General features: G+C 45.4%; 2 protein-coding genes across 4 annotated transcripts in view; both read right to left on the bottom strand.

Moving 5' to 3' along the window:
* Positions 1-4,030, bottom strand: part of LOC119461182 (uncharacterized) — a 49,038-nt gene extending 45,008 nt beyond the window's left edge. The window contains exons 1-2 of the mRNA XM_049672841.1: positions 4,023-4,030; positions 593-707 (exon numbers count right to left, since the gene is read on the bottom strand). Coding sequence (XP_049528798.1) covers positions 593-707; positions 4,023-4,030 — 123 coding nt within the window. The remainder of the gene's footprint in view (positions 1-592; positions 708-4,022) is intronic.
* Positions 4,031-5,382: 1,352 nt separating this feature from the next.
* LOC119461183 (histone lysine demethylase PHF8) overlaps positions 5,383-24,823 on the bottom strand; it is a 42,172-nt gene continuing 22,731 nt past the window's right edge. For all 3 annotated transcript variants that reach the window (XM_037722404.2, XM_049671901.1, XM_037722405.2), the window contains exons 14-19: positions 23,356-23,554; positions 20,617-20,927; positions 18,857-18,946; positions 16,792-16,904; positions 14,238-14,379; positions 5,383-9,058 (exon numbers count right to left, since the gene is read on the bottom strand). In XM_037722404.2, coding sequence (XP_037578332.1) covers positions 8,979-9,058; positions 14,238-14,379; positions 16,792-16,904; positions 18,857-18,946; positions 20,617-20,927; positions 23,356-23,554 — 935 coding nt within the window. In that variant the 3' untranslated portion in view covers positions 5,383-8,978. The remainder of the gene's footprint in view (positions 9,059-14,237; positions 14,380-16,791; positions 16,905-18,856; positions 18,947-20,616; positions 20,928-23,355; positions 23,555-24,823) is intronic.

Below are 24,823 nucleotides of genomic sequence, written 5' to 3'. Positions count from 1 at the left end.
CTTATCTAAGCACGCGGGACTTGTTTCGGCGCCACGCGATTGCGGACATGAGCAGCATAGCTACCTGGAAAACGATTGTCCTACAAGAGCGGACACCATTTTATAAAATCGCGCTTTAGGTTGGATCGCGCAGTTCGAGTGGGACGGAACGTAACATTTCGGCACGGGAGTGCACAACGAACCAAAAGTGACTCTCAACACCAAAAACTAAATTTAAACTTTGCTGTCAAGGAACATGTCGGCACCACTCTCGAGAAAAATCGTCACGCCCAGCTATCATCGCCTTTTAACAAGTTTCAGCAACGTTGCCGGGTCGCAATCGAGGCATCGTCGGCACCGGCAGTGTCCGCTTGTATTTCGAACGATCGGATACAGCGCAAATGAAAGTTCGTGATATGACGCAGGCGATGCGACCGGCCTGTCGGGCCGCGTCTAAACCCCACAACAGCGCCTGCTGATGATTAAGCCTACTGTTTCAATAACAAATAAATAACTATTTAAACTACACACGACGATCAAAACTTGTGGCATGCAAAGATGCCTGCCAAGTTCACTATGAGCCACAGCCACGTGAGACAAAAAGTAAACATACCTCCGGCAGGAGCTCCTTTGCATCCATCGTGAACACTTCACATCGCTCCTGTCTTTCCCTCGTCGGAGCGGCAGACTCCGCCGCCATATTGAGATCCAGGCTTGTCACGAAGCGTCTATCATCTCATTGGCCAGCCGGCAAGATGAAGGGTTCCCATTGGACCCAGATTGTACGATGGCGCATTCTCATTGGATCAAAAAAGTATCATATCCGGAATGCATAGTATTCAGCGGAGAAAACGGCGAGGTGACCTACGAGACACTCACAAAATACTTCCAAATTACCTCGTAGGACAACTCCGCGTACAGCAGAGAGAGTTGCCTGCGCGCTCTAGGCATCCTTAGGCTTCCGTAGCAACGGGGGAGCACCACTGAGCAGCCGCTAGCCGTCACGAAACAATTTAAAACATATTGTTCTAAACGCTGCCCCATCCCACGTTCTGCACCTCAGAAGTTCAACACGGCCCCCTAACGGTCAAAGATACGATGATGTCTGCACTGCACTCGAAATGACGGAACACAAACAAGAAATAGAAACGTCTCCTTGCTTTCCGAGCGAGGCTCGTGCTGGTGCTAAACCTACGCTGCTTAAAACTGCGATTAAGTCGACAGAGACCTCTGGGTGATTTCTCCGACCGTGAGAAAAATGAATACGTTGCGTTGCGGAGATCTAGCTTGACACTCAGTCGTACGCTCGGTGCACATGTCAGAAAATTTTGTTGTTCCTTACTGGACTCTCGAACATTTCCGAGTTTCGTCCAAAGCGTCCTCTGTGGCGCACATGCAATAAGTGGTGGGTCTGTGTGTTGCCGTTGGCTGCGCGGCGAGTGTGCGGTGGAGGAGTGGGGGTGGGGAGCGCGCGCGAACTTTCAAAACGGGCTACTGGGGAAGCGGGAGAGGAGCGCACAGCGCGAGCGCTCCCGAGCATCCCAGCTGAAGACCGGCTGTGCAGCATCCCTCGGAGGGGATCCGATCCTCCCATTTGCGCGACCACAACACCGGAGAGGAGCGGCGGCGCAAAGGGGGGGTTTCCGGAGGGGGGAGCGGGCGGGCGGCCCGCTGCCGCGACGATCGTGCACCGGCTCTGACGCGTCCAGCCACCGCTGGGAGGCGATAAGCGCGGAGTGCGCGCGAAGAGCGCGCGCGCGCGCGCTCAGACGTGTGTTGTAGTAGCGTGGTAGCGTTGCTAGCGTAGCCCGGCGCCGATGCGCCTGCCTCTCTTGTCGGGGTCTCCCCTTCAAAGCGGCGCCGGTAGTAGCGGCTTCCGCGCTCGCCCCAAGCGCGACGACTGGCCTCCCTCCGTGGGGGTCGGTGCGCCCCCGAGCCACGCACGCCGTGGCCTGTGCAAGCGCAACAGATCGCCGCCAAGCTTGGCTCCCTACCGGCGCGCGCCGGCGCCCACGTGTTTGGGTGCCTCCCGGTCGCGTGCCAGCTGACTCGCGTGCCGCCCCCCCCTTTCTTTTCGCCTCCTCCCCGACACAACGCGCGCTTGTAGCACAGCGCTTGTCCGTTTTGTCGCGCTCCTTGGCGCGCGCGCCGCGTTGACTTGGCGGCTGCCCGGGCTGCCCCACTCCTCCTCTTCTCGACACCTTCCTCGTTGGCCGCTTCCTCGTTTCGAGCGACCTCGCCTGTTTTCGAATTGGCTGCTTCGTGCCGCGTTCAGTTACTCGTACCTTTGACACGGCTTTCCCGGTTGGGCTGTGTAGACGTGCTCGAAAGGAAGACTATGGTTCCCCTTAGCTGGTTATGTACGAGTCGTGAAAGGTCAACGTTTCTCCTCGAACGGCCTTCATTCGTTCGTAAACGCTGTATAACATAGGAAACATGTCAAACCAACCAGCTTGCCATAACGACCTTACGACGTACGCAAATGTCCCTAACTGACCCCCCCTCATTCCCCACCCATTTCAGACAAGCGTAATTCATCTGGATTCAATACTTTTCCACATGGAAAATGTTTTCAACGAGACACCTTTGTTTCATCTCATGCAAATGGCGTTTTATTTAAGCTTATGTCAAATATTTCTCAATACAAAGGAGCAGTTGAAGGGATTAGCAAGTCCTTCAGCAAGAACATCACCTCACAGAGTGGGTTCAGAGTGGCTTTGATTAAGTGATGCAAGAAGTATCAGGCAAACGTTGCAAAAATGGGACCTAGGAAAAGCAAGAGGCATAGGAGCATGGCAGGCTGCTATGCCCAAGACTCCGTGTACTCAAATGCAAAACTTTCTTCCCAAGATCTCTCCTCCTAAGACCCCTTGTACTGCACATTGCCTTCAATTTGTTATTTTTTCAATGTTCACTCGGAAGTGATTACTCAAAATATTCAATCTGGATATGAAGTCTGGTGCAGGTGGAACAATACAGAAATGTTCTTGTCATCATCTTTCGAGAAATCCGACACTAAATTGATCTAGGCCTTTGTGTTGCCATAGATAGCAGAAAGCAACCTGAAAGCATGTTTCGAATCCTTTTGAGATTGCGTGAAAATCCATGATGCAGCAGCAACATGGCAATGTGCTACATGTAATTCCATCCTCATCGCTGAATTTACACAATAATTTCACCATAGCAAACATAAGGAGACGGCTACGTCTTCCACGTACATGGAGATGCAGCTTTTGACGTCTAACTGTGCTATTAAAATTTTAAAAAATGTTTTTCAAGTCCAAAACATACCAGTAGACAATAAAAACCAGTTTGAAGAGCGATCATGTCACATAGCTGTATTCGGGTATCGGAAGGTTAATATACATATGTTACAAGGAGCAAGTGTGCAGTGCGCCTTTTAAGTTGGTCCCACCTCGACATTGATATGCTATCTAGTGAACATCATGCTAGAGCTGAAAACCGAGCTAGTTGGTAAGAACTCACAAAAACGAGGACAGCGCATGCCTTGCGTATTTCTTCTCTTAGTCCTCATTGTTGTGAGCGCTGCACGCACAGAAAGATCGTGCTTGAGACTTTGCAGAAAGGCCCAGAGCATCTACTCGGAAGTACCATTTTGTATATGCCACTGCCAGAAAGAGTAACTTAGATTTTTTTCTAAATATGCTACACAGTAAACAATGTCTTAATAGATTCTTTTCATAACTGTAAAGCTAGCTTTTTCTGCATTGCCCTACTAATGGTGGCATAGTTATTTTTGCATACAGCATGTACAAGAATGCAGTTTGCTTGTACTATGGCATGGAAAATGTAGACGGGGCTCTCGTAATGAAACAATGCGCAGGAGACAAATTTGCAGCATGTGCAGACAGCACTTCATCTTCAACTGAACGATGACCGCTGCCACCATTAGCTGGGCAAACATGCAGTGCAGAGAAGTACACTTGCAAATTGTGAAAAGGGTCTATTGCAAATGAAAACCAAAACAAATTTCAATTTCTTCTGAACACTGAGTTGCCTTATATTCAGGTAAGCAAACATGCCTCTGCATGGTGGGCTACACCCCCATGCTGTCACCACAGCCACACAGCAATCAGAAGGCACATAACTTTTAACAAGCCCGTGCAGGACACATGTGCTCAGTCTCACCAATACCATGCAGTGCTGTGAAAGCTATGTCTCGCATCAGCCAATTGGAAAAGATAACCAGAAGAATGGCTACTTCACTGTTCACCTCTGATCAGCCTCTGCGCTATGCCGACTGAATGAAAGCTTTACGAATAAGTAGCCCACAATGGCCAAATCGTCTTTCCCGCTTCTCTGTTGGTATTAGTATTGAGAGCAGGCTCTCAATACCAATTGCCTGACACAAGCCCGGGCACGTTGGTGAGACAAAGTATGGAAGCAGGGACAGTGAGTAAGTAATCATGCAGGCAATAAAACAAACGCTCTAAGTCATCTCGCCAATAGTCAGCATTTACAGCACACCAGAAACCTGTTTAGATTACCTCCTATAAGCATAAAGTCTACATTCGGGGGTTGAGCGCATAGCCAAGGCATACCGAACAAATTTGCCTGTTATGAACAAACTTCTCAGTTATGTTCAGTTTAACACCCATTATTCAATCTAATAAGATTGGGAAGATTCCCCACAATTTAGAGGACCCTGTTATAAACGGAAAAACCTATAATCAAGGAACCCTCGGCACATCGAGCATTCAATGACATGGTAAGGACAGCTTGCATAATAAACACTACATATTAAGCAAACAAAATGATTATAAAAACTTGCATGGCTGTAAGACATTACAGGCAACACCCGGTGATATCTGCGAATAGTGTGTAATCTCGTGGCATGAGCAATGCTAGCTGCGTTTCCAGCATGAACTATGCTGTATGAATTACCAACATAACGTATGTGGCCCAAACTATTTTTTAACTTCGCAACTACATAATGCACTGATAAAGAAATGTTTCATCGTTCTTGGAGTTCCCCCTCCAATGAGAGATAACTCAAGTGGCACTGTAAAAAGTTCAAGAGGTCGTACAAACAAGCACAACAGGTACCATAGTGCAAAGGCAATCATTTGATGTCCAGAATGCATAAAGCAAATGTACCCCACAAGTTCTCCTACTTACATACGCACACACATACATTACGAAAAGCAGCGATTCAAATTTTGGTAACAAGCTCAAAGTAATCATAAAAATGTGGTACTTGTAGTGAAGGAGATAAAAACCAGAGTCGGCTGCCAGTTCACACCACAATTTTTTTTTTTTTATTTTAAGTTATTGCAGTCGAAGGTTCCCATTACTCTGGTCTCACGAAACTTACCTGCTGTCCAATCTTGTAAGGAGGTATGCCTTCCCGGAGAAGGCGCTCAATGACACAACAAGAGCCTATGGTTGAAAGTCCCGCTAAGGTACTGTAAACTTGTGTTTATTCTTAAAACACGCTATGTACAGCAACTATGTACAAGCTATGCATTAAAAGCATCAAGACAGCATTGGACAAGATGTATTTGCAACCACTCTGTGAGCTCCTGCAATGCCTAGATCACTTCCATGTACTACCAGTATATGTACAGATAACGAAGCGTGAGCTGTCCAAAGGCCCTGCGACCTACCATATTTTCGCGTGTACAAGCCACACCAAAAGATAGAGAAATGTTGGTATAACACTGAGTGCAAGGTATGCACAAACTTTGCCTTCAAAGTGCAGTTTCACGGCAATGCATTACACATTACTATGAAGCCTCATAAGAAGGCAACGCTTGCACTGCCAGAAAGCTGCAGCGTGCTTCACTAGAGAGCGGTGGTCGAAAGCGGTGATGGCTGAATGTACAAAACAATGTTCTTGGAGCTTTGCTTTGTTTCAAAAACTGTGCTTGACTGTTTCTACAAAAACATGTATGTTGTATGCAGTTATTTCCACAGCTTATACAAGCAGGCTTTTCCCACATGTTTTTCGAGGTTTACAGTTTGAGGTGTTGGCTCTATGCAGGAGTGGGTTATACATGTGAAGATACGGCATTTGGTTCTGGCAGAAATAGAGAGGGAGCCACAAAAATGCGGTTAATCTGACAATGACATTAAATAGCAGATTATTTCCACACTTGGAAGCACACACAGATGTAGAAAAAACACTGCAACACATGGGCCCTTTGCAGATCTTTGACCTGAACTCTTGAACCAGACGGGCAAGGAGAAACAACACAACTGCTTCCAGAAGCCACATGGTGCTTTTTCCAGCAACAAAAAAAAAACAAAGAATTCAAAATTTTCATAAAAACTTGAAGGCTCATAACACAAACAACAGAAGGTCTCACACATACACACAGGCAAGTCCAAGTGGAAAGGTAAAAACTTTTATAAATATCGAAAAAAAAAAAAAAGCAACGCTGACCCTTAAACGCTGCTTCGCTGTGGGTGATGGCTTGTACACTGTCACCACTCTTAAACACTGTCGTTAAACGCAATAAAAAAAATTTAAAAAATAGGCAGTTTCATTTGAAGGCAAAGCACTGAAATCAATCGTAACATTTAGCGTAGCCCTCAAGCTCCTCACACGGTGTTCTACCAATATGTGGAGGCGACACGGTGCGACGCAGCACGCAAGACAACTGCTGTGCAGCGTCAAGGCAAATACCAAGCATGTCAAAACACTGTCCCAATGAGGAACGGTGAGAGCGGCCTTACAGGTATTGCACATCGACAGCGCATGAGACGAGGCCGACAGATAACTATCGGCATTTGTCAGTGCTGAACGAAAGCATTAGATTATCGATTTAGCTTGATGTTTACTATCCCTACTACTCGGGCCAGTGTACACACAAGTGTGCTATACGTACACCTGCTCAGCGGAAATGCGAATGCAGGTGCACACAATGCTGATGCTAGCAGCAGAAGTCACAACACTGCCCTTGCTCCAACAGAGCGACTTGAGAAGAGCGTGACGGTGCGTTCACTTGGCTTCGTTATTGATATTGTGACAGCACGGCAACGCGAGCGCATCCCGAGGGTCCATATATAATCAATATCACAAAAAACAAAAACAAAAAAGCATGAAGTCGTTAGGACAGCCATACCGCTGTGGTACCTGGCTTGGCAATTTCTACACTCCCTCAATGACTAAACTAGCTGGTCAACACTTATTCTTGCTGCTCATCAGCATAATAGCAAAAATGTCCCGCGCAGAAATGAGATGGGGATGGCAAGAAGATAAATGCGCACTTGTTTTGACGTCGTCCCCGTCTCTTTTTCTGCGCTAAAGATTCTCGTTATTATGGATTACCAGTTCCCCCGAAGGTACAAGCTATTTTGGATCACCCCTCCTATAAAAAACTACAGAAGAAAAAAATTAAGGCAGGAGAGAGAGAGAGAGAGAAAAAATAACAAAAAGGAGTTACCTCCTTTCTCAGTTCAACAAATGCATTCAGAACACCAAATTAAAGGAAGTTAATAAATAGAGCTTCTCCTGGCGGAGCCATTGTCTTTTTTTTCCCCCCCTAGAATCTTCAATTCATTCAATATATTCTAAACAACAAAATCCTTATATGATACAGCTCTACTTATGATGAAAACAATAGTTTCTCATGGTTACCACCAGGGAAAAGGTGGCACTGCTGTGCCATTACCACATGAGAATGCTGAGAAGGAGGGAAAGAGGCTTTGCTTTGGCATCTTTCTTAAAGAGCCTGGACAAATCGAAGCATGTGGCGACTGATGGTTCATCTGTCACAACCACTTAGTCTGTGTAGAGCAGCCTTCAAGATGGTGTTCTTGCCATATTATTAAGAATTTGCATATAACGTGCTAGGGTGTACAGCTATACGAATCGTGAAAAATACCATTTTCAGGCTGCTAAACTTAGAGAAAGAATGATAATGTCATCACACGCTGTGCGCCGCTTTCAAATTGACGCCTCCAATTTTTTTGTTTACCTGTTGTAAGTGAGCATGCATAAATGCAAGATGCATTACGGGAGAGTGGAGGCTTGTTATGAAAAACTTAATTCCAAAAAAACTTCACTTGCAGAGCCGTGGCCATGCTTTAGACTAAGTTGCCGCACTTGAAACACATCAAGTTTTTCACTTCTCAGCATTCCCATGCTGTCACAATGTCCGTTAAAAAACTTGCACTGACAGAGCTGCCAGATTTTGCTACAGCCAGTAATGCAAAAAACTCTACAACAAAAACAAATTAACAAGGAGTTTGCTTTCAATCGCGTTGGGCTGCAAAGCTGTCACCAGCTTCAGAAATACATCGAGTACAGACGTGGCGAAACTTTTCACAGCTACGTCATCTAAGAAAATGCTCGACATGCAAAGCCGCCGAGTGAGTCCAGTCCACATTTTGTCCTAGACGACACGGATGGTTTTTGCAAGAACACTCCGCTATCACCTGTTTACAAAATGGCAGTATACAAAGCCTATGCGTTGCCTTTTATCGCGGCATTCAAAAAAGTGTGGTATGTGACGCCGACTGACCATCTTACGAGACACTTTGAACTGGTCACGCTTGTTTGAACGGGCCTCTCGTGATGAACAGTCTAAAAGCTTGACAAAATGGAGATTTTAGAGAAATATATATATATCAGTCTTGCTGTACGCATATATCTATGAATATATATGTGTGTTATGTATACATATATGTATATAATATAGTATATCTATGTATGCACATCAAATACTCTATGAATAGCGCAATGTGCCTTATGAAATGCATGTGCTTTACACCATGAAGCCCTGAGGCAATTCGCCGAAGTAAAATGTTGATTAGAAGAGGAAGGTGGGGGGTGCAAAGTGATTTTGTCCGACAGTGGGGCATGACAAAAAAGTGAGGTATGGCTGAAGAGAGCAATATGTACACGTGAAGACAACTATCTGCCGGTTATGAAATGAAACCGCGAAGCTGCTCATGGCTGCCGTAGGTGAACACAAACACGCACAAAAAATATGCACACACACACACAAGCACACATGCAGAGCGTCTCTTTCTCAGTAGATCATCTTGTGGATCTTGAGAATCTTCCCCAGACGCTGCTTTGCAGTGGCGAAACCTTTCTTTGGCTTTTTCACTGGTGTTTGCAAACAACCAGAGGTTTACGGGAGGAGGGGAGCGGGGAAATGGGTTGAAAGAAGCAAAACACAATAATCAGAGATTAAAAGAAGCACAAATTAATAATTATGCACGCGTACTGCCAGCTGCACGTTAATCCTACATCCCTTAACCAGTCTTACCTAGATCAGGTTTTTAAGTACCAGTGGGAAATGGGCAACTGTGCATTCTTACAAACATGTGTTCATTACATCAATCGTGAAATCAAAGATAATCAGTTAGCATGGACAAAAGGCACACGACATCAAGTTTCTTATCCACGCAAGTAAGCTTATCATAAATGCCTATGGCAGTTCTCTCGCAAATAAAAATTTACCTGTTATTTGATTTTTACACACAGGAGAATATGGCGCACTCTAAGTCTCCAAAAGCTTGTGGTACAGATAGATAGAGAAGTTTGATTCACACATAGAGTCTAATGTAGTCATGCCGCATAGGGGCCATAAGAACTGCCACAGTGGAAGGCTCCAGGTCATATTAAAGAGATATGTAGTGTGAAGCGGTAACAACAGAATGACAAGGGGGCAAAAACAGGTATTTCACATTGTGCTATACACCCTCGTTATATACACTCTTAACCCTTTGTATCCCATGCTGCTCGTAGTCGAAGAAGCAGATATTTAATGGTTGACTTTCCATTAGAAGGTGCCAAATGATACAGAAAAAATAAACCTTTATCAATGAGCCCGATTTATTCAACAAAATGAACGTACACATATGTGTATGCTAGGAATATAGGGTTCCTCTTTGTGGAACCTATCGAAGCAGTTTGCTGGTCCATCTTCCTCAATGCAGCGATAAACCTTACACTTTTTGTGCTGAAGCCTTGTTCTGTGTGCGTGTGCGCATAAGTATGTATGTATAGTATATATATGTAAATGAGAACCACTACTTCGCAGCTATCTTAGGTTTATTTGCCCAACAGTTTTCGGTCGGTGGAGCGACCTAATTTCCCTTGAAAAAGGGTGGTCCACCGACCGAAACTGTTGGGTAAATAAACCTAAGATAACCGCGAAGTTGTGCTTTTCATTTTTCTATAGCTTGGCCCATTAAAAAATCCAGTTACTATATATATATATATATATATAATTTAGGCCTGCAAATGATGACAATGTGGTGCACCAATACCAAAATCACTATTACATCTCGTAGCAGTTTGTGGTACGGTGTGACCAAAAAAAGGCAGCCTCACAATGCAAAGCAGCCTATAATGCTGATGGCAACATAGGTGGATGTAACACAATGCAGGGGGGCACAGAAATACTTCTAGTCACTTCTTCCCTTGAAGTTTTACATAAGAATGATCCTTGTGTATTGCTCCTTCACACAAGAAATATCACAATGGAGTAAATGAAAAATACTTCATAACAAGTTGGACGAAAGTTCAGGTAGATACTGAGTTGAGTACCTGGAGGAGGACGCCACCTTTCTTTCTCTGGCGGCTCTGCTGTCAGGGCAATTAGTGACATCTATTAGGTATATTATGAAACGTCAAAATGACTCGAAAAGCGCAAGTGGCATATGAAAGTTCAGCGACATGCACGAGATTCATAGCATTCTTTTACATTATGGCAACATTTGTTGCCGCTGGGATACAAAGGGTTAAAAAAAAGCTGGCACCCTTTGGGCTTATCTTGTCCCACAACAATGATTGTCCTCTATCTTGCCTGCATTTCCTTTCTTTATAGCTGTGTGCCCAGTATTTCCAGGTCACAAACGGCATGCGTGTTATTAACGTGACAGAGCACTCTCGACAGGAAAGTTGCGAGCACAGAGTTTTCAAGAAAATAAACGCAAGCAACGCAGATGACAATTTTAGAGCAATAGCTCTACCACTCCAGGTACAAACACAGAAAACGCCTGGTTCTGTAACTATGACCTTCAGGCTCAGCCAAGGTCAAAGTGGTACTTAGCCTGCCACTACCGGCAGTTGCTGCGTACGCCGCATGGGCGCCCATATCTTGAACGTGATCTGTGATGTGGACAAAGTGCACTGAATGCTGATACTTCGCATGCGCTGTGGTTTCAACGCTTAGTTCACGTTGAAGCGAGAAGCAGCATGAAGGTCAATTCGATCGCTGCTGCTGCTGCTGCACCGAGTAGCACCTGTGTGTTGTCTTGTGGTGCAATTGTAGATGCGGTAGTTGCTACAGAGCAGCATCTGTGTCCTTTCCCAAAGCAAGCAAAACCGTGCTATCGCTTGACAGACTTGGTGTAACCACATTCAACCACGGCAAATTTTGCTGCGGGACAAGATAAGCCCCAAAGGGCGCAAACTTTTTGAAGAATGTAATGCAATATCAACTAGCCCAATCTGCCACCCTTCTAAAGGCACAAGGTTAATTTTGACCCCCTCTGAGTGTTTATTGTGCACCCAAAGCTCACTACCTGAGCATTCTTACAATGCACTTCAATTTGTACACAGTTGCTGACCAATAATCTGGACACTGATAGTTCTGACATGCTCAATAATTCTGACAGCTTCGCGCTGCCACCTCTCGCCTCATTAATACACTAGTACAACTAAACCTCGATATAATGAAGCCGGTAAAATCGGAATTTTGCTTGATTATATCAAAATTTCGTTGTACTGAAATTTGACCTCTCATGCAAATAAGTACAGTCACCGATCAATTTTTCTTACACGGAAAGGAGCTGCAGTATTTTCCGAATTATCGGGCAATAAAAAAAAGCAAATTTGAATGAGAAAATAATTCATTTTGATGAATCTGGGAGTCGGCGACGAATGAGACGGTTTCATGCCACGTCGACGATATCTCCACATCAGCAGTACGAATTAAGCGTAGCCAGCCACGCTTTCGCGTGCACTCCGCCCCCGCGGCTCATAGTGTCGGCCGCACTGGGACGACACTATCATGAAAAGCGCCAGCAGCGGGGAGTGAATGCTTCGTCTGCCTCTCGTTCCAACGTGCCACCGAAACTCGAGATTATGCAACCTCCAATACTAACACGCGGGAAGACAGCTTACATGATGCCACCCCGTCTCGACATGCCCACTCTTGGCACACACGGCAGATTATTTCTAAAGCAGGGTGCGTGGCTGCATAAGCGCTCAGCCGTGCTTACAGCTGTGTGCAGCCAGGGCCGAGACGCGCACCAACTTACACCCCAATTCCGTCCCCCTCTCACGCGCTTGATCGCGTCACCATGAGCTCGCATCCCTCCTCCACTTTCCCTTTGCTCGTGCGGGAAGGCTGCACTAGTGAAGCCACCATCTTTCTTGTCTCACCCTCGCACGCTTTCACTCGCACCTAAAGCACAGAGTGCGAGGGGTGTGATAGGCTCTTATCGCACTTTATATGGAACATGATGCGGCTCCACTTCGGTGGTCGCTCTAGTCGCGCGTTGCGCGATTTGAGGGGTGTGTTTGCAAGTAGCCGCTTGTAATTTAATCATTTGACCATCTGCGTCCAAGGAAGTTTCTATTTATTGTCTCGGTATTCCGTAAATTTTGTTATAATGAAATCACATACAAACACACTTCGTTATATTGAGGTTCTAAATACATGGTGTTCTACGGACAAGAGGTTATGAAAAGTTAAATACTTTGTTATATCGAGAATTTAATTATATTGAAGTACATTATATCGAGGTTTAACTGCATAATGTATAAATGTGCGCCGTTATACATTCCAAACTCCACTTGCACAACAACATGCTAATTAAGCTGCCAAGACAAGAAAAAAGAGCTCTATTTTTGTTTAGACATGCTGCAAGGGTTTCCTCGAACCAAAAGTAGCCTAGTCAATCCAGCAGACATCGACTGCACCAGAACTACACCACAAGCCAAGCAATGCCGCTAGATCGTCCTGTGCATCCACAATTTGTTCCTTTTAGATATTAAATATAGCAACACGATCATGGGCGATTTGTTTTTGTCTGCAGTTAAAAATTTTCTGTTACGCATTCTCAACATCTTCGCATTTACCCATTCAACGGCTGTTCTATCACAAGTTGTCACTCATTACATTTCGTCTCTTTCATTATAAAATATCATTAGACAGCCTTCTTTTTGATAACCACATGAACAAAAATAATACTAGGTTTTCAGAACGCAATAACCTTCTCTTACCTAAAATCAGATCCAACTATGGAAAATTTACACTTCGCTTCCATGGTATTTCACTTTGGAATCGCATCCTTGTTAATATTAAGTCATCTCTTTCATTGCAGTTTTTTAAACACGATATTAAAGGAATACTGTTAGCAGAACCATCTTTTCATTTGTCATAAATACATCTTCATAATTATTACATTTTCTTTACATTACTTTTATTACTGTATCGTTAGGCTTCATATTTCTGTAAAACAATTTGTATTTTCTTTTGTTAGTTATATGTAGAAGAGCGAAATTTTTTGTTACACATTACTAGATATTCCTGCTTATGAGTATTTATTGTGCTATCGTATAACGCTTTTCTAATACATATCTAATTGTTTTTATTTATTATAACTTGTTCCCTACAAATTGTATTTCCTGACACGTTTCTTCTCTTTCTTCTTTTGTTCGCCCTCTTCTTGCTGCTGTATATAATAAGTAAGCCTGTTTTTTTGTACATTCAATAACTTAGGTCCCCTTATCACCAAGCAGCTCCAAATGGTGTAAACTCTGAACTCAATGACCGTGCCGACGAGAGCCGCAATGAAGATATGAAAGTGCAGGACAATGACACTTGTGAAGAAACCCGCACTCGTTTGACTAGAGGAGCACAGTCGGCCTCTGTTGAAAGATGACGAGGAACAGAGAATTACTGCACGCATTTACCAAACGTTTATCGACCTGTAGCGACTGCACAACAATGGTCGAAATACAAACGAACCAGATCGCGTGCAAGCATGTGTGCACGCAGCAATGCACTGACAAGCTTTTTTATAATGAATCTGTGTTTCTTTTCCCTTTTTTTTTCAGGCTCAATAATTTCGACTTCTAGACAGTCCAAGAAGAGTCTGAATTATCAGTCAGCAACTGTACAGCTCTGGCAGCTGGGAATTTAAACACGACTTTGTGCTCGGAAGTAGAATGACATACCCACTCAGCTACAGCAGCGAGTCTTGTGGCACCCGTGGATTATCCCTTCGAAACAACAGAAATAAATTTTAAAGAAAGGTATACTCACGCCTGAAGGCATCTGGAGGCAGGGAGGGCTTTTTGCTGACCGCAGAGGATGTGGACGGGCCAGCTTCAAACTCCTCCATGTCCTTTTCCTTGGCTTTAGGCGGCGCTTGCGCCTTCTTGCGGTGGTAGGATCGCTTCGGAGGCTGCGAGTCACGCCACGTGAACAAGTACGTATCAAAGACTGCAGCAAGCGGCCATAGCCAAGTACAGCAGAGAGCAACGTAAGAGGGAACATCAAATTACTTGTGATCTCCGTTGATTCAAATTTGACATGCTAATACGCAACAAGTAGCTTTACTGCAGGAAATTTATCTTCAATGAACACTCTATTGCGGGGAACATGTGTTTCGCCACTACAGCCTCTTTTTGAAAGCCATTTGTGTGTTCCTCTGTAATATCACTCAAAAGGGTGCCGTATTAGTAATGGCACAGCTTAACATGATTTGCTGCACCTCATTTCACACTGTGGGAACGCTCGACTCTCATGCGTCCCATGATGTTCTTTTCCCCGCAAGGCTCTTGTGTCTCCTGTAATCCGGCTTCCCTTACGTAGCTCGGTTGGTGTAGCTGCAGAATAATATGAGATATGGCGCGAGTGTTGTGCTGCTAACGCCACCTATCAATGGGGTAACTCGGGCATAAAAGGGAGTAGCCTCTCCCCTTTAGCTGGGGTCGGCACAAGGCGCAGACGTCTCGCATGCTGCCCGGCACGCTTTGCGGGACGGGACGATCCCGAGAAAGGCTTCGGAGCGGGGAACTGGGATGGACGAACACGATCGTTCACGTGGCTGTACACGCGAATGATCACGCGTTGGTGTCCAGCATGGGGGCGAACATATTCGCTCGACATCCTGTCACGGTGAGTTGGATTTCCTCGATTCATTAGCGACCATTATCATGTTCTATCGATAGTAATTCGGATGCATAGATTGGTGTATAGACCGAAATGTGATGCTCACTACACACCGCCTGCAGCAGGGAACAGCGGTGTGTTCGGGTTATCGCCTATCAGAAGTGTGTAGTATGCTTCCAACAGCACTACTCAACACGCGCTGTGATACAGACAGGTTAACATGCTTATCGCAATTTAGGGTTGGCAGCGATAGCTGTGAATGGCAACGTACGATGACCCGCGAGGCGATTTACTGGTACAGAGAGAGAAAACTGAGTGGGTGCCGGAATTTCCACGTGACACAGGTGGGCGAATATTGCAAGGAAGTTACTGTGGCAGGTGCCTACTGCTCTTGATTGCACGTGCTTCGCACCTTTTTTTTTTTTTTTAATGTTCACATGGGATCTAGCCCCCGGAAACAAATCATACAATTGCAGTTTGGCTATTTACAGAATGTTGGTGCTAAAAGATTCTGGAAAAATATTAACCGGTTAAAAAGAGCAGTTACCACGCATAGGTAACAATTTTACGTTCTTGATCACGAATGCTGGTGCTGAGAAATCGTACAAAACAGGATCGAATCAATGAGGTTCTACTATATAGACTAAGGGATACGAGTAAAATACAGAGAAAGCTTTGTGAATCTGCATGGGCACTAGGATGCTTGTGATCTCTGGCACATTAAAACAATTTCTTTAAGAGAGAGAGAAAACTTTATTGTGTCCATGATGGGGTCCTGGGGTGGCAGGGGTTGCGAGACTAACCCCCAGTACTCCCCTTCCTCAGACGGCGGCCAGTCCTTGCTTTCTGGCGGCGTCTTCGGTCATCCGGACGGCACAGAGCTGCTCTTCTGGGTCCAAGCGGAGCAGCAGTCTCCCACTGCGCGGCTATAGTTATGATGCGTGTAGTCTTAGTGCGGTGGGTGTTGGAGGGTGAGGCTTTGGGGCATGCCCAGATAATGTGATCGAGGTCAGCGCAGGCCCTGCACGCTTTACAGAGTGGGGAGTATGCATTGGGGTAAATGTGGTGGTATAGCATGGGGTTGGGAAAGTTCGCATCTGAAGTAGTCACTAAGCAGTAGATTAAGATTTATTCAATGTTTTGCGTGCTGGGGGGTAGCGTAACCGCTCACTGCGGTAGTGGAGGAGGATTTCTCTGAACACGACCATTGGGTCCCACGCGTGACCGCGATGCAGAACAGAGGGCTCGTCATGATCGGAAGATGTCGCAGAAGGATGATGCACCCAGTGTGCGAGAGCTCGGGCGGCATAGTGGGCAGCTTGGTTTCCAGCCAGACCCGAGTGACCAGGGGCCCTGATTATCTGGACATGGCGTTGCCTTGAGGAGGGAGTGCCGGAGAGCATCTTCTGTGCTTAGGGTGCCATCAGGCCTCTTGCGTAGTTGCGAAGGGCTGTTTTGGAATCGCTGATAATGCAGTGTGCATTGGTAGAAGCATAGGCCAAAGCGATGGCCGTTTCCTCTCCTTCTTTGGGTTGAGTGGTGAGTATTGATGCGGCAAGGCGGTAATGTGAGCCCGCAACTACAGCGACCCCCATGGCGTTCAATGAAGCTAAAGCTTTTCAACTACCACTATGGTAGCAACAAATGAACATAGGCTATAACTGAGTAAGGAAGAAAAAAATTGCATTGCAAACCGACTTACAGGCTTGTTGGCTAGCTTGGACGCCGTGTCCTCGATGGTGCGTTTTACAGACTTTTTCTGCGTTCCCTCTCGTGTGGGGCGTGGTGGTTTTGGGCAGTTTGGAGCAAGCTTGGCTGTGAAAGAAGAATGGGAAAGAAGAAAATGAGAAAAGACCAAAAGAAGAAAAAGAAAAAAAGAAAGAAATCCACAAGTCATTCTTTTTGTCACTTTCCCATCCAATTAAGATTCCCCTTCCTCCCTTCATACGGGCTGGCTGTAAGTTACAAATTAAAGTATGACATTTAAATTTATATTAGCAAAACGGGGGCTTAATGTCTCAAGGCAACTTGATGGTTATGGGAGACACCATAGTGAGAGAGGCTCCGTATCGACTTATACCAGCTGCAGTTCTTCATGAGTACACCTAAATCTGAGTACACGAGAGTGTCTGAGTTATTCTCAAAGTTATTCCTCGCAATTTGGGAATGCCAGCCCACAAACAAATGTCATGAAACAAAACACTGACAGCGCAAGCCTTTTATGTTAAGTCTTCTCAGACTGAAATATTACAAGTGCAAAACAATAACAGAAACCTGAAAATTATTTAATTTTCTTGGCATGGCAGTGTACTGCCTCCGGAATCAGCCCACGCAAGAGGCCGCACTTCTACCAATCACAGAGCAGCATGCGCCGCTCGGTTCCTAGCAACACCATCCAGATGGCGCTTGCCTCCGCACATCTGCGGCAGCAGCACCACCTGCCGTGGGCGCGAAAGAAAACAAATGGAACTAGAAAGCTCGCCTTCGTGCAGAGCGTTCGCCGCCAGCATTTCCCAGTAAACATTACGATTACATAAGCTGCAGTTGCCAGGAAGCGTGAGAAGCAGTCAGGGATCTTTGAATGCTATCGCACTCCACTATTGGAGAAGCTTAAAAGCGTCCTCCAAGTCCCCCCCCCCCCTCTTATTTGGGATGTTGTGGTGAGTAGCTTGAAACTTGTGAAGTTCATTCTCTCACTCTCTTAGACTGAATACAGTGTTGTGCATCTTTGCCAATAAATAGGTTAACTGGTAGGTTAACTGGGCCCTGGACAGATGTAATCAAAATCCATAACGCCACGGCGAGCTGGCCCGAAAACTTCAAGGCGGTGGCAACACCCGTCTCTCGTTCTTGCATCTCTCTCGGCTTATCAAGGCTCCTCTCATGGTAATGCTGCAGAGGCTTTCTTGATATTGTGGAAAAGCAATTTACTAATACAGCTCAAGCTATTTTTCTCTTTCTGCCTTCAATTACAAATGGAGAACGAACTTAAAGAGGACATAGAGACAGTGTCAAACCGCCGCTTTCTACCAAGGAAGAAAAAGCAAAAAGCAAGAAAAAATACTAATACAGTTGATGGCTGATTTTTCGTACAACGAGAATTTTGACGTGCTAAAAATATTCAGTCATCTGTGTGGCGCTGTTTCAACGTTTCATGCAAATTTCTTGCGGCTGATCATAAAGAGTATGAGTGAGCACTTTGTCTTTCAAGTTAGCTGGCCAATTTTCCCACGTTACTAATAACTATCAAACAGAACTAAGGGTTTTCCAGCACTGCAGTTCAGTTGATATGAGCGATGATATGAGCCATGGGATGGCAAATGATAGGTGTAACACTCCTAAGAGGCAGGAGATGACGGTAGAATGGATTAGAGAGCAAACAGAATGAAGCTGAGATTCTAGTCAAAATTAGAGGAAGAAAGGGAGTTGGGAAGATCATGTAATGCGTAGAGGAGCTGACAGAAGGCGATAATGAGTTACAGAATGGGTGCCAAGCGAACGGAAATGCAGTCGAGGAGAGCCAAGAATTAGTAGGTGGTTCTGGTTTCACGAGATTAGGAAATTTGCAAGCATAGGGTGGATTCGGCTAGCGTAACACAAGGTTAACTGGGCATCGTTGGGAGAGGCCTTTGTCTCGCAGTGAACATGAAATAGAACATTCATGATGATGATGATGATTACGACAATAAATATCTCTGTTCCTGACAGAAAAGCGCAGCTATAAAACGATGGCCTGGCTGAGAACTAAAATGTTCATTGGGGCCAACCTTTAGGATTCCATGCCTCGTCTCGCTTAGATCGCCCCCGAGGCTTGAACACGCGAAGCTCGTCGTCCGAGGCTTCCAGGCCCGGATAAACTGGAACACATGGAGGATATCAAAAACAAGCAGCCATTAAACATACGGATGCATACCTGCGAACTTGAGAACTTTAAAACTCAAAAGACTCACACAGAAACAACATGGATAGCACTCATTCTAAAATTTTAAAGCTTGCCCTGAGCACACACCTTTTGTGGAATACATACGGTATTTACCCAATTGTAACACACCCCCCGAATATAACGTGCACCCAATTTTTGCGGGCTTAAAGTAAGAAAAATCAAAGTGCACCTGAATACAGCATGCCACTGATTCAAAAAAGAAAAATATAGCATGCCCTCCACGTACGGAGATCAGAAAAAACCAGACATGCAGAATTTGCCTTCACAGACCAGACTCTGACGGTAGGCTATTGCCAAGGTTGTGGTCGCGGTTTTGGTTTCCTATCTAAATGTAACGCGCAGGCAATTTTTGGACCAATTATCTCGGAAAACAGGTGCACATTGGATTCGGGCAAATACAGTACGCACTTTATTAAAGATGATTTAACTTTAAATGCAGACCACAAGGAGCAGCGAACTTGCGGAAACAGAGATTGATAAGCAATGCACTGGTTTTAGATCACAGTGACATTTTCAATGACTTTGCTGCTGCTGATATTGCCTGCATCTGGAACTTGCTCGAAGAAAGTAACTTTCTAACATACTTTGACCATTAGAAGACTTTTAACGGAATTTATAGAGACCTATAAGCTAAACTTTTTCATGAACAGAATTCATTTTCCATCAAACTTGGCGCAACAATAATAAGATCATAAAATGAGTCCAAACTTACAAACATTAAGAAAAATTTGAGTTGGCAGATATGCAGGTGAATCAAAGAAGGCAAGAAAAAAAAAACAACACACATAAATAAACCATTAAAATGAGAAATTACATGAGAGTGGCTTGTTGGGCTGGTTATACTAGGAGAATGCCAGCAAACTTGCAAAAGGGAAAGATTGAGAAGCAGACACAGACAAAGTGTCGGGCCAATCCTTTCACGCGGTCCGGCCAACTCCAGTGCCAAGCCCGTGCTCAACGTGCCTCCCTCGCTGTGGGGCCCAACCGCCTTCCTGTCGCTTTAGCTATGTTTGCCTCTCGATATTCCCATTTTTCAAGTTTGCTGGCATTCTCCTAGTATAAATATTACTAAGTACGAGCCAAGTGACAAAAATTCATAAATGATTACAGTTGGCCACAAAAACTGATATATAAACCGCAGTACAGACAGGTGTGAAGTGCTCAATGACACTCCCATTTCTGGCTATTTCACTCCTTGTAACAAATTCTATGGAGTCTCCAGGTGGCACATAAAGCATCATGGGAGTAGTGGGTGCTGTGTCAGCTAGCTTCTAAAGCCAATCAGCATCTGGTCAAAGCGACACCCCAAAAGTGGTCGACCGAGAATACGGCCCACGTGCTAAGCATTCACCTGGCAAAGGTTGTGTGAATTTCAAATTTATTTGCAAAGTCATTTGAAGCCAGAAGGACAAAGTTCACGTAAATGCATGCACTAACCATCATTCCCACGTTGGCAGAACGCCATGTTAGCTTCCATAAACAGTAGTGCCAGAGTTCCCTTTAGTAATTTTTGTAGGAAACTCTATGGCTGTTGACACCACACAGCCCCCCCCCCCCCTGTTTCAGCAAGACTGAACCGCTCACCATAGTCGTCGTCCGCGTGGCACTCCTTGAGGAGAGACTCCTCGAGGTCTTCTTCCTCGCCGGACCGCATCCGTGAGGCGGCAGAACCAAAGGGAGTGGGCCGCTTGAGCATGGGCGTCGGGCCAATCCTTCCGCGCGGTCCGGCCAACCCCAGTGCCAACCCCGTGCTCAGCGGGCCTCCTTCGAGAAGCTCCTGTGCTGTGGGGCCCATGGGTCCACCCCCGTCACACGGCCCAAAGGTGAACGCGCTCTTCGACATGGACAGCATGCCCTGGATTGCGTCCCGCGTCGATGGCGATGCTCGGCCACCCCTGCATACAGGGCAATGAGACAATTTTCAGTTTCACACCAAGCTCCAATTAAGGACCCTGTTTCAGTCTTGGATAACTGGTTACTAGAAATAATGAGTCCAGTCATATTCGTAAATTACTCCACTGGAAAGTCAGATGGAGCAAGGGTACAAAAGACGGATGGGGCCTTCAATTCAAGATTGACGCATGAGCTTCCTGCAAGGCCAAGGATACTGAATGCGTCTGCTTTGGCTAGGTGACTACTAACGCTCCCAGGACTACATCTGGTATCATACACAAATACCCAAGAAAGTGGCCAGGAGGATGGTCGCTGTGGTAGCTTAATGGGTAGAGCGCTGCATGCACAATGCAAAAGATGTGGGTTCAGCTCCCACTTGTGCCACATTGTCTTCCTGTCCACCTCAATTTCCTTTTTCCTTATTGTTTCTACATTTCAAATATCACCCCAGCTAATTTACCCTATGCTTTCCTTGGCTACATTGTGTGTTTTCTTTATACGGTTGCAACTGATAAAAATTGAGCCCTTAACCCTTATTCCTCTCACTTATTATATTGTCGATAATCAAGGCAAGGGCAACGTTTGGCTAGCATGCAAGCCTCACTTCAGATACAGTCGATCCCTGATATATCAAACCCGGACATATCGAATTAGCGTCTGTATCAAACAGTCGTAACATCCCCCCGAAATCCCATGCAAAAGTATGGCACTGTACTATGCGTGTATGAAACTCCCATTCACTGCCACATTCGATATACTAGGCTGCGCTGTGCCCCTGCAAGTGTGCTTTTCCCACGGAGAAAGAATAATTTAGGAGGCGCAACTCGGCTCCTTCTCGCGCCCTCATTATGTCACGCAGAAGCGGGCAGCGGACACCGTGACAGTGCCACCGAACGAACAACGACCAAACTGTGCCGCACCCACGGCTGCACCGGACACTTGACGGCGCAGCCGTGGTTCGTGGTCATGTGACGGCTCGTCCAAGTAGCGCTGGTCGAAGCAATGCAGCTGATCTGTCCGACGCGGGGAGCGCTCTTGTTGTCTGCTCGTATGCGGCTGCATGACGACAGTGCTTCGCATCACATTAGGTACCTATAGCTCGAGTACACTAGCTCAACAGGATGCCTGTTGCTAAACGAGACGGCAGCTGGTACATGTTCTCATTAGCTGACCGGAGCGCCATAAGAGAGGGACTACCGAACGCGTGCTTGCAGTGGAGAGTTCGTGCACAAATGACTCGAAGGCTCAGACGAGCATGCCTCAATCACGACCGAGCTAACCTGGAATTCCTCAATAGTTTGGACTATCTTCGACGACAACTTCCGACTCATAACGAGTACTATCTGCCTTTGCTTGTTTGGCGCTGCTTTCACTGGCAATTTTAGGGATCTCCCAGGCCCGCTCTTGGTTTCTTTGCTGGGCAAAAGTCAGGTGAAACTCCCGGAAAAAGGCAAGGTACTGCCTCAGGGAAGCAACAAGGACTTTTTCGGCTGCTCAAAGATGACTGCACCTCCAAGCTCAGTGCAGTATTTATGCCTGCTAACCATTCCGCTGCGGAAATGCGTTTCGCAGACGTAGTCACTTGTTCAGTTCCTCGATCCTCTCTTCCAATAGCTCTCGCCCATTCTTGCAGGCGTTCAGGGTCATATGGAAGCTTTGAAACTTCTAAGATTCTCTGCGCAGGAACTTATATCAGCTGTTACAGTTTAGGATGAAGGATCGGCGCCCCATTGTCGATTACAATCAACGTACGATTTTTCAGATTCCCGAGGAACCGCTGAAAACGTCCGAAATGTTCTGTCACAGTGACAATGAGAGAAGATGCTCTGCGAGCTGAACGCCTCTTTTAAATCTAACAGTGTCTGCTTGGCTGTCTCGTTGCTGTCGTATGATGATCCAGTTTTTTTTTCTTTTTATTTCAAAATTTTGCTTATAACGAACCTTTCTGCCATCCTGGTGGCTTCGTTGTAACAGGATATGCTTGAAACAATATGACTCGGTGACATGGTCATAAAATGTTTTGTTGTTAAGACATAAGGAAGCTGCAGTTTCAAAATGCCCGAAGGGCAAAGCACGAACAGCAATAGCAAGATATTTGATTATTACGATGAGCTTTGTGGGCAGTAAAAATTGCATTAAACATTTGCTTACTAACTAAACACTTAGCAAAGATACGCGTGAACCGATCTCACTTTCTATCATTGCTGCCAACCTGCAAACTGATAACACATAACAGTTACGCAGACATGACACTAATCCAAAGCAAAGAGCAAGGGGAGGGGGGGGGGGGCAACTGAACAAATTTCTTGGGGAACATACGTACATTAGTAAGGATGATTTAGTTTTAGATGCGACACACAAGCAGCAGCGAACTTAAGTTCTGAGACAAGAGAAGCTTTCTCACAAACGGAAGTGCGGGAAAGCACTGACCCCAACTCTTCTTCAAGGCTGACTCGTGTGCTGTCAGTGTCAAGGGCAATGCTGGACGCCAGCAGCAAGTCGTCGATGGTTCCGTTCTTCGGGACGTCAGCATTATCCTCTCCACTGGCCGCTGTCTTGGGAACCACAGGAGCGCTGGCAGCCTTGTTGTTTGCTGCAGGTCCTTTCTCGACCTTGGGCTTGCCATTGACTGCACGGCGAGGTAAAGCACATCAAAAGAGAGCGCTAAGAACATGCTAGGAGCACTTCCGAAAAAGCATACTAAATTTCTGAAATTTTATTTGTGTAGTCATAATTCTTTTCCACGTCACTGTCCTGAAAATATATTACTTGATTCTTGATACTTAGTTGTTTTTTCTGAACTTGTACTGCCCTCTAGCGTTGAAAATGGAAACCAAGGCCAATTACTGACCATGATTCGTCTTTGGCAGTGGGAGCAGCATAACATTGGGCTGAACGAGTGTGACTCGCAATTGGCGATAAAGGACAGCTTGGGATTGGGGGTTAATGGGTTAAAGTCACATGTCAGAGTCTACCAATCAAACGAAAATAATGGGTTAAAGTCACATGCCAGAGTCTACCCATCAAACGAAAGCACTCCACAAGGAGCCCAGTAATATCAAGCTGAAATCAAGCATGAATGCTAAAAAAACACCTAGTGCAGCACTGCTTGCAACTAATTAGTACTTACAAAAAAAATTTAATGCTATGTCGTAATATATAACCAGCTGCTAAAAGCACTTTACCCGAAAAAATTCAGTGGGAACTATCGCAGAATGCTTGTTAAAGTGAAGCGATAGCTTCCTGGCAAGTTTTCTGAGATGCGCTACTAGCACACTCATTGGTTAGCTCCACTGGCTAATGCTATGAATCATGTAGGTGCTGTGACATATGGACATGTCAGAGTAGGTAGTCTTCAGCCTCACCATGTGACAAGATGAGAAACACACCGATGTATTTTTTTTTTCCCTGCACCTATAACAAACGAAGAGCCGTAGCCTAAGCTCTCGAACACGTCTTTACTAGGCAAGGGCTAGCTCCTTCTCCTACTTCGTCCTCTTCTGCTTCGCACTTTCTCCCAAACCCGTGCCCCATTTCTTTATTTTTAACATCCTCGAGAGAGGAAGAAAATGATTGAAATCCTCGAGTAGCTTCCAAGATGTACAATTTATGTACCTGGCGGTTGACCAAGGTTGACCATGGAGTGACCACATCCCATCAGATATTCTGTGGCCAGTGTCTCGTAAAGGCATCACATGTGCTCAATGTGCTTTTTTTTTATATTTTGCTTTCACATGCCAGTGCTCAGGCATAGAGCATCGTGTTCGACAAAGGAGGGCTATGTGCCCTGCACATTTTGAAATGCATAAAACTTTGCGCTTTTCTTTCACATACGTGTACCATTAGAATACAACTGAATATTCTGTAGGATATGAATATTCGAAACAAGTCGGATATA

The sequence above is a fragment of the Dermacentor silvarum genome, chromosome 8 (genome assembly GCF_013339745.2).
Source record: "Dermacentor silvarum isolate Dsil-2018 chromosome 8, BIME_Dsil_1.4, whole genome shotgun sequence".
Taxonomy (NCBI): Eukaryota; Metazoa; Arthropoda; class Arachnida; order Ixodida; family Ixodidae; genus Dermacentor; species Dermacentor silvarum.
Note: the sequence above shows the minus strand (reverse complement) of the source record. Positions and strands in the feature narration are given on the sequence as shown.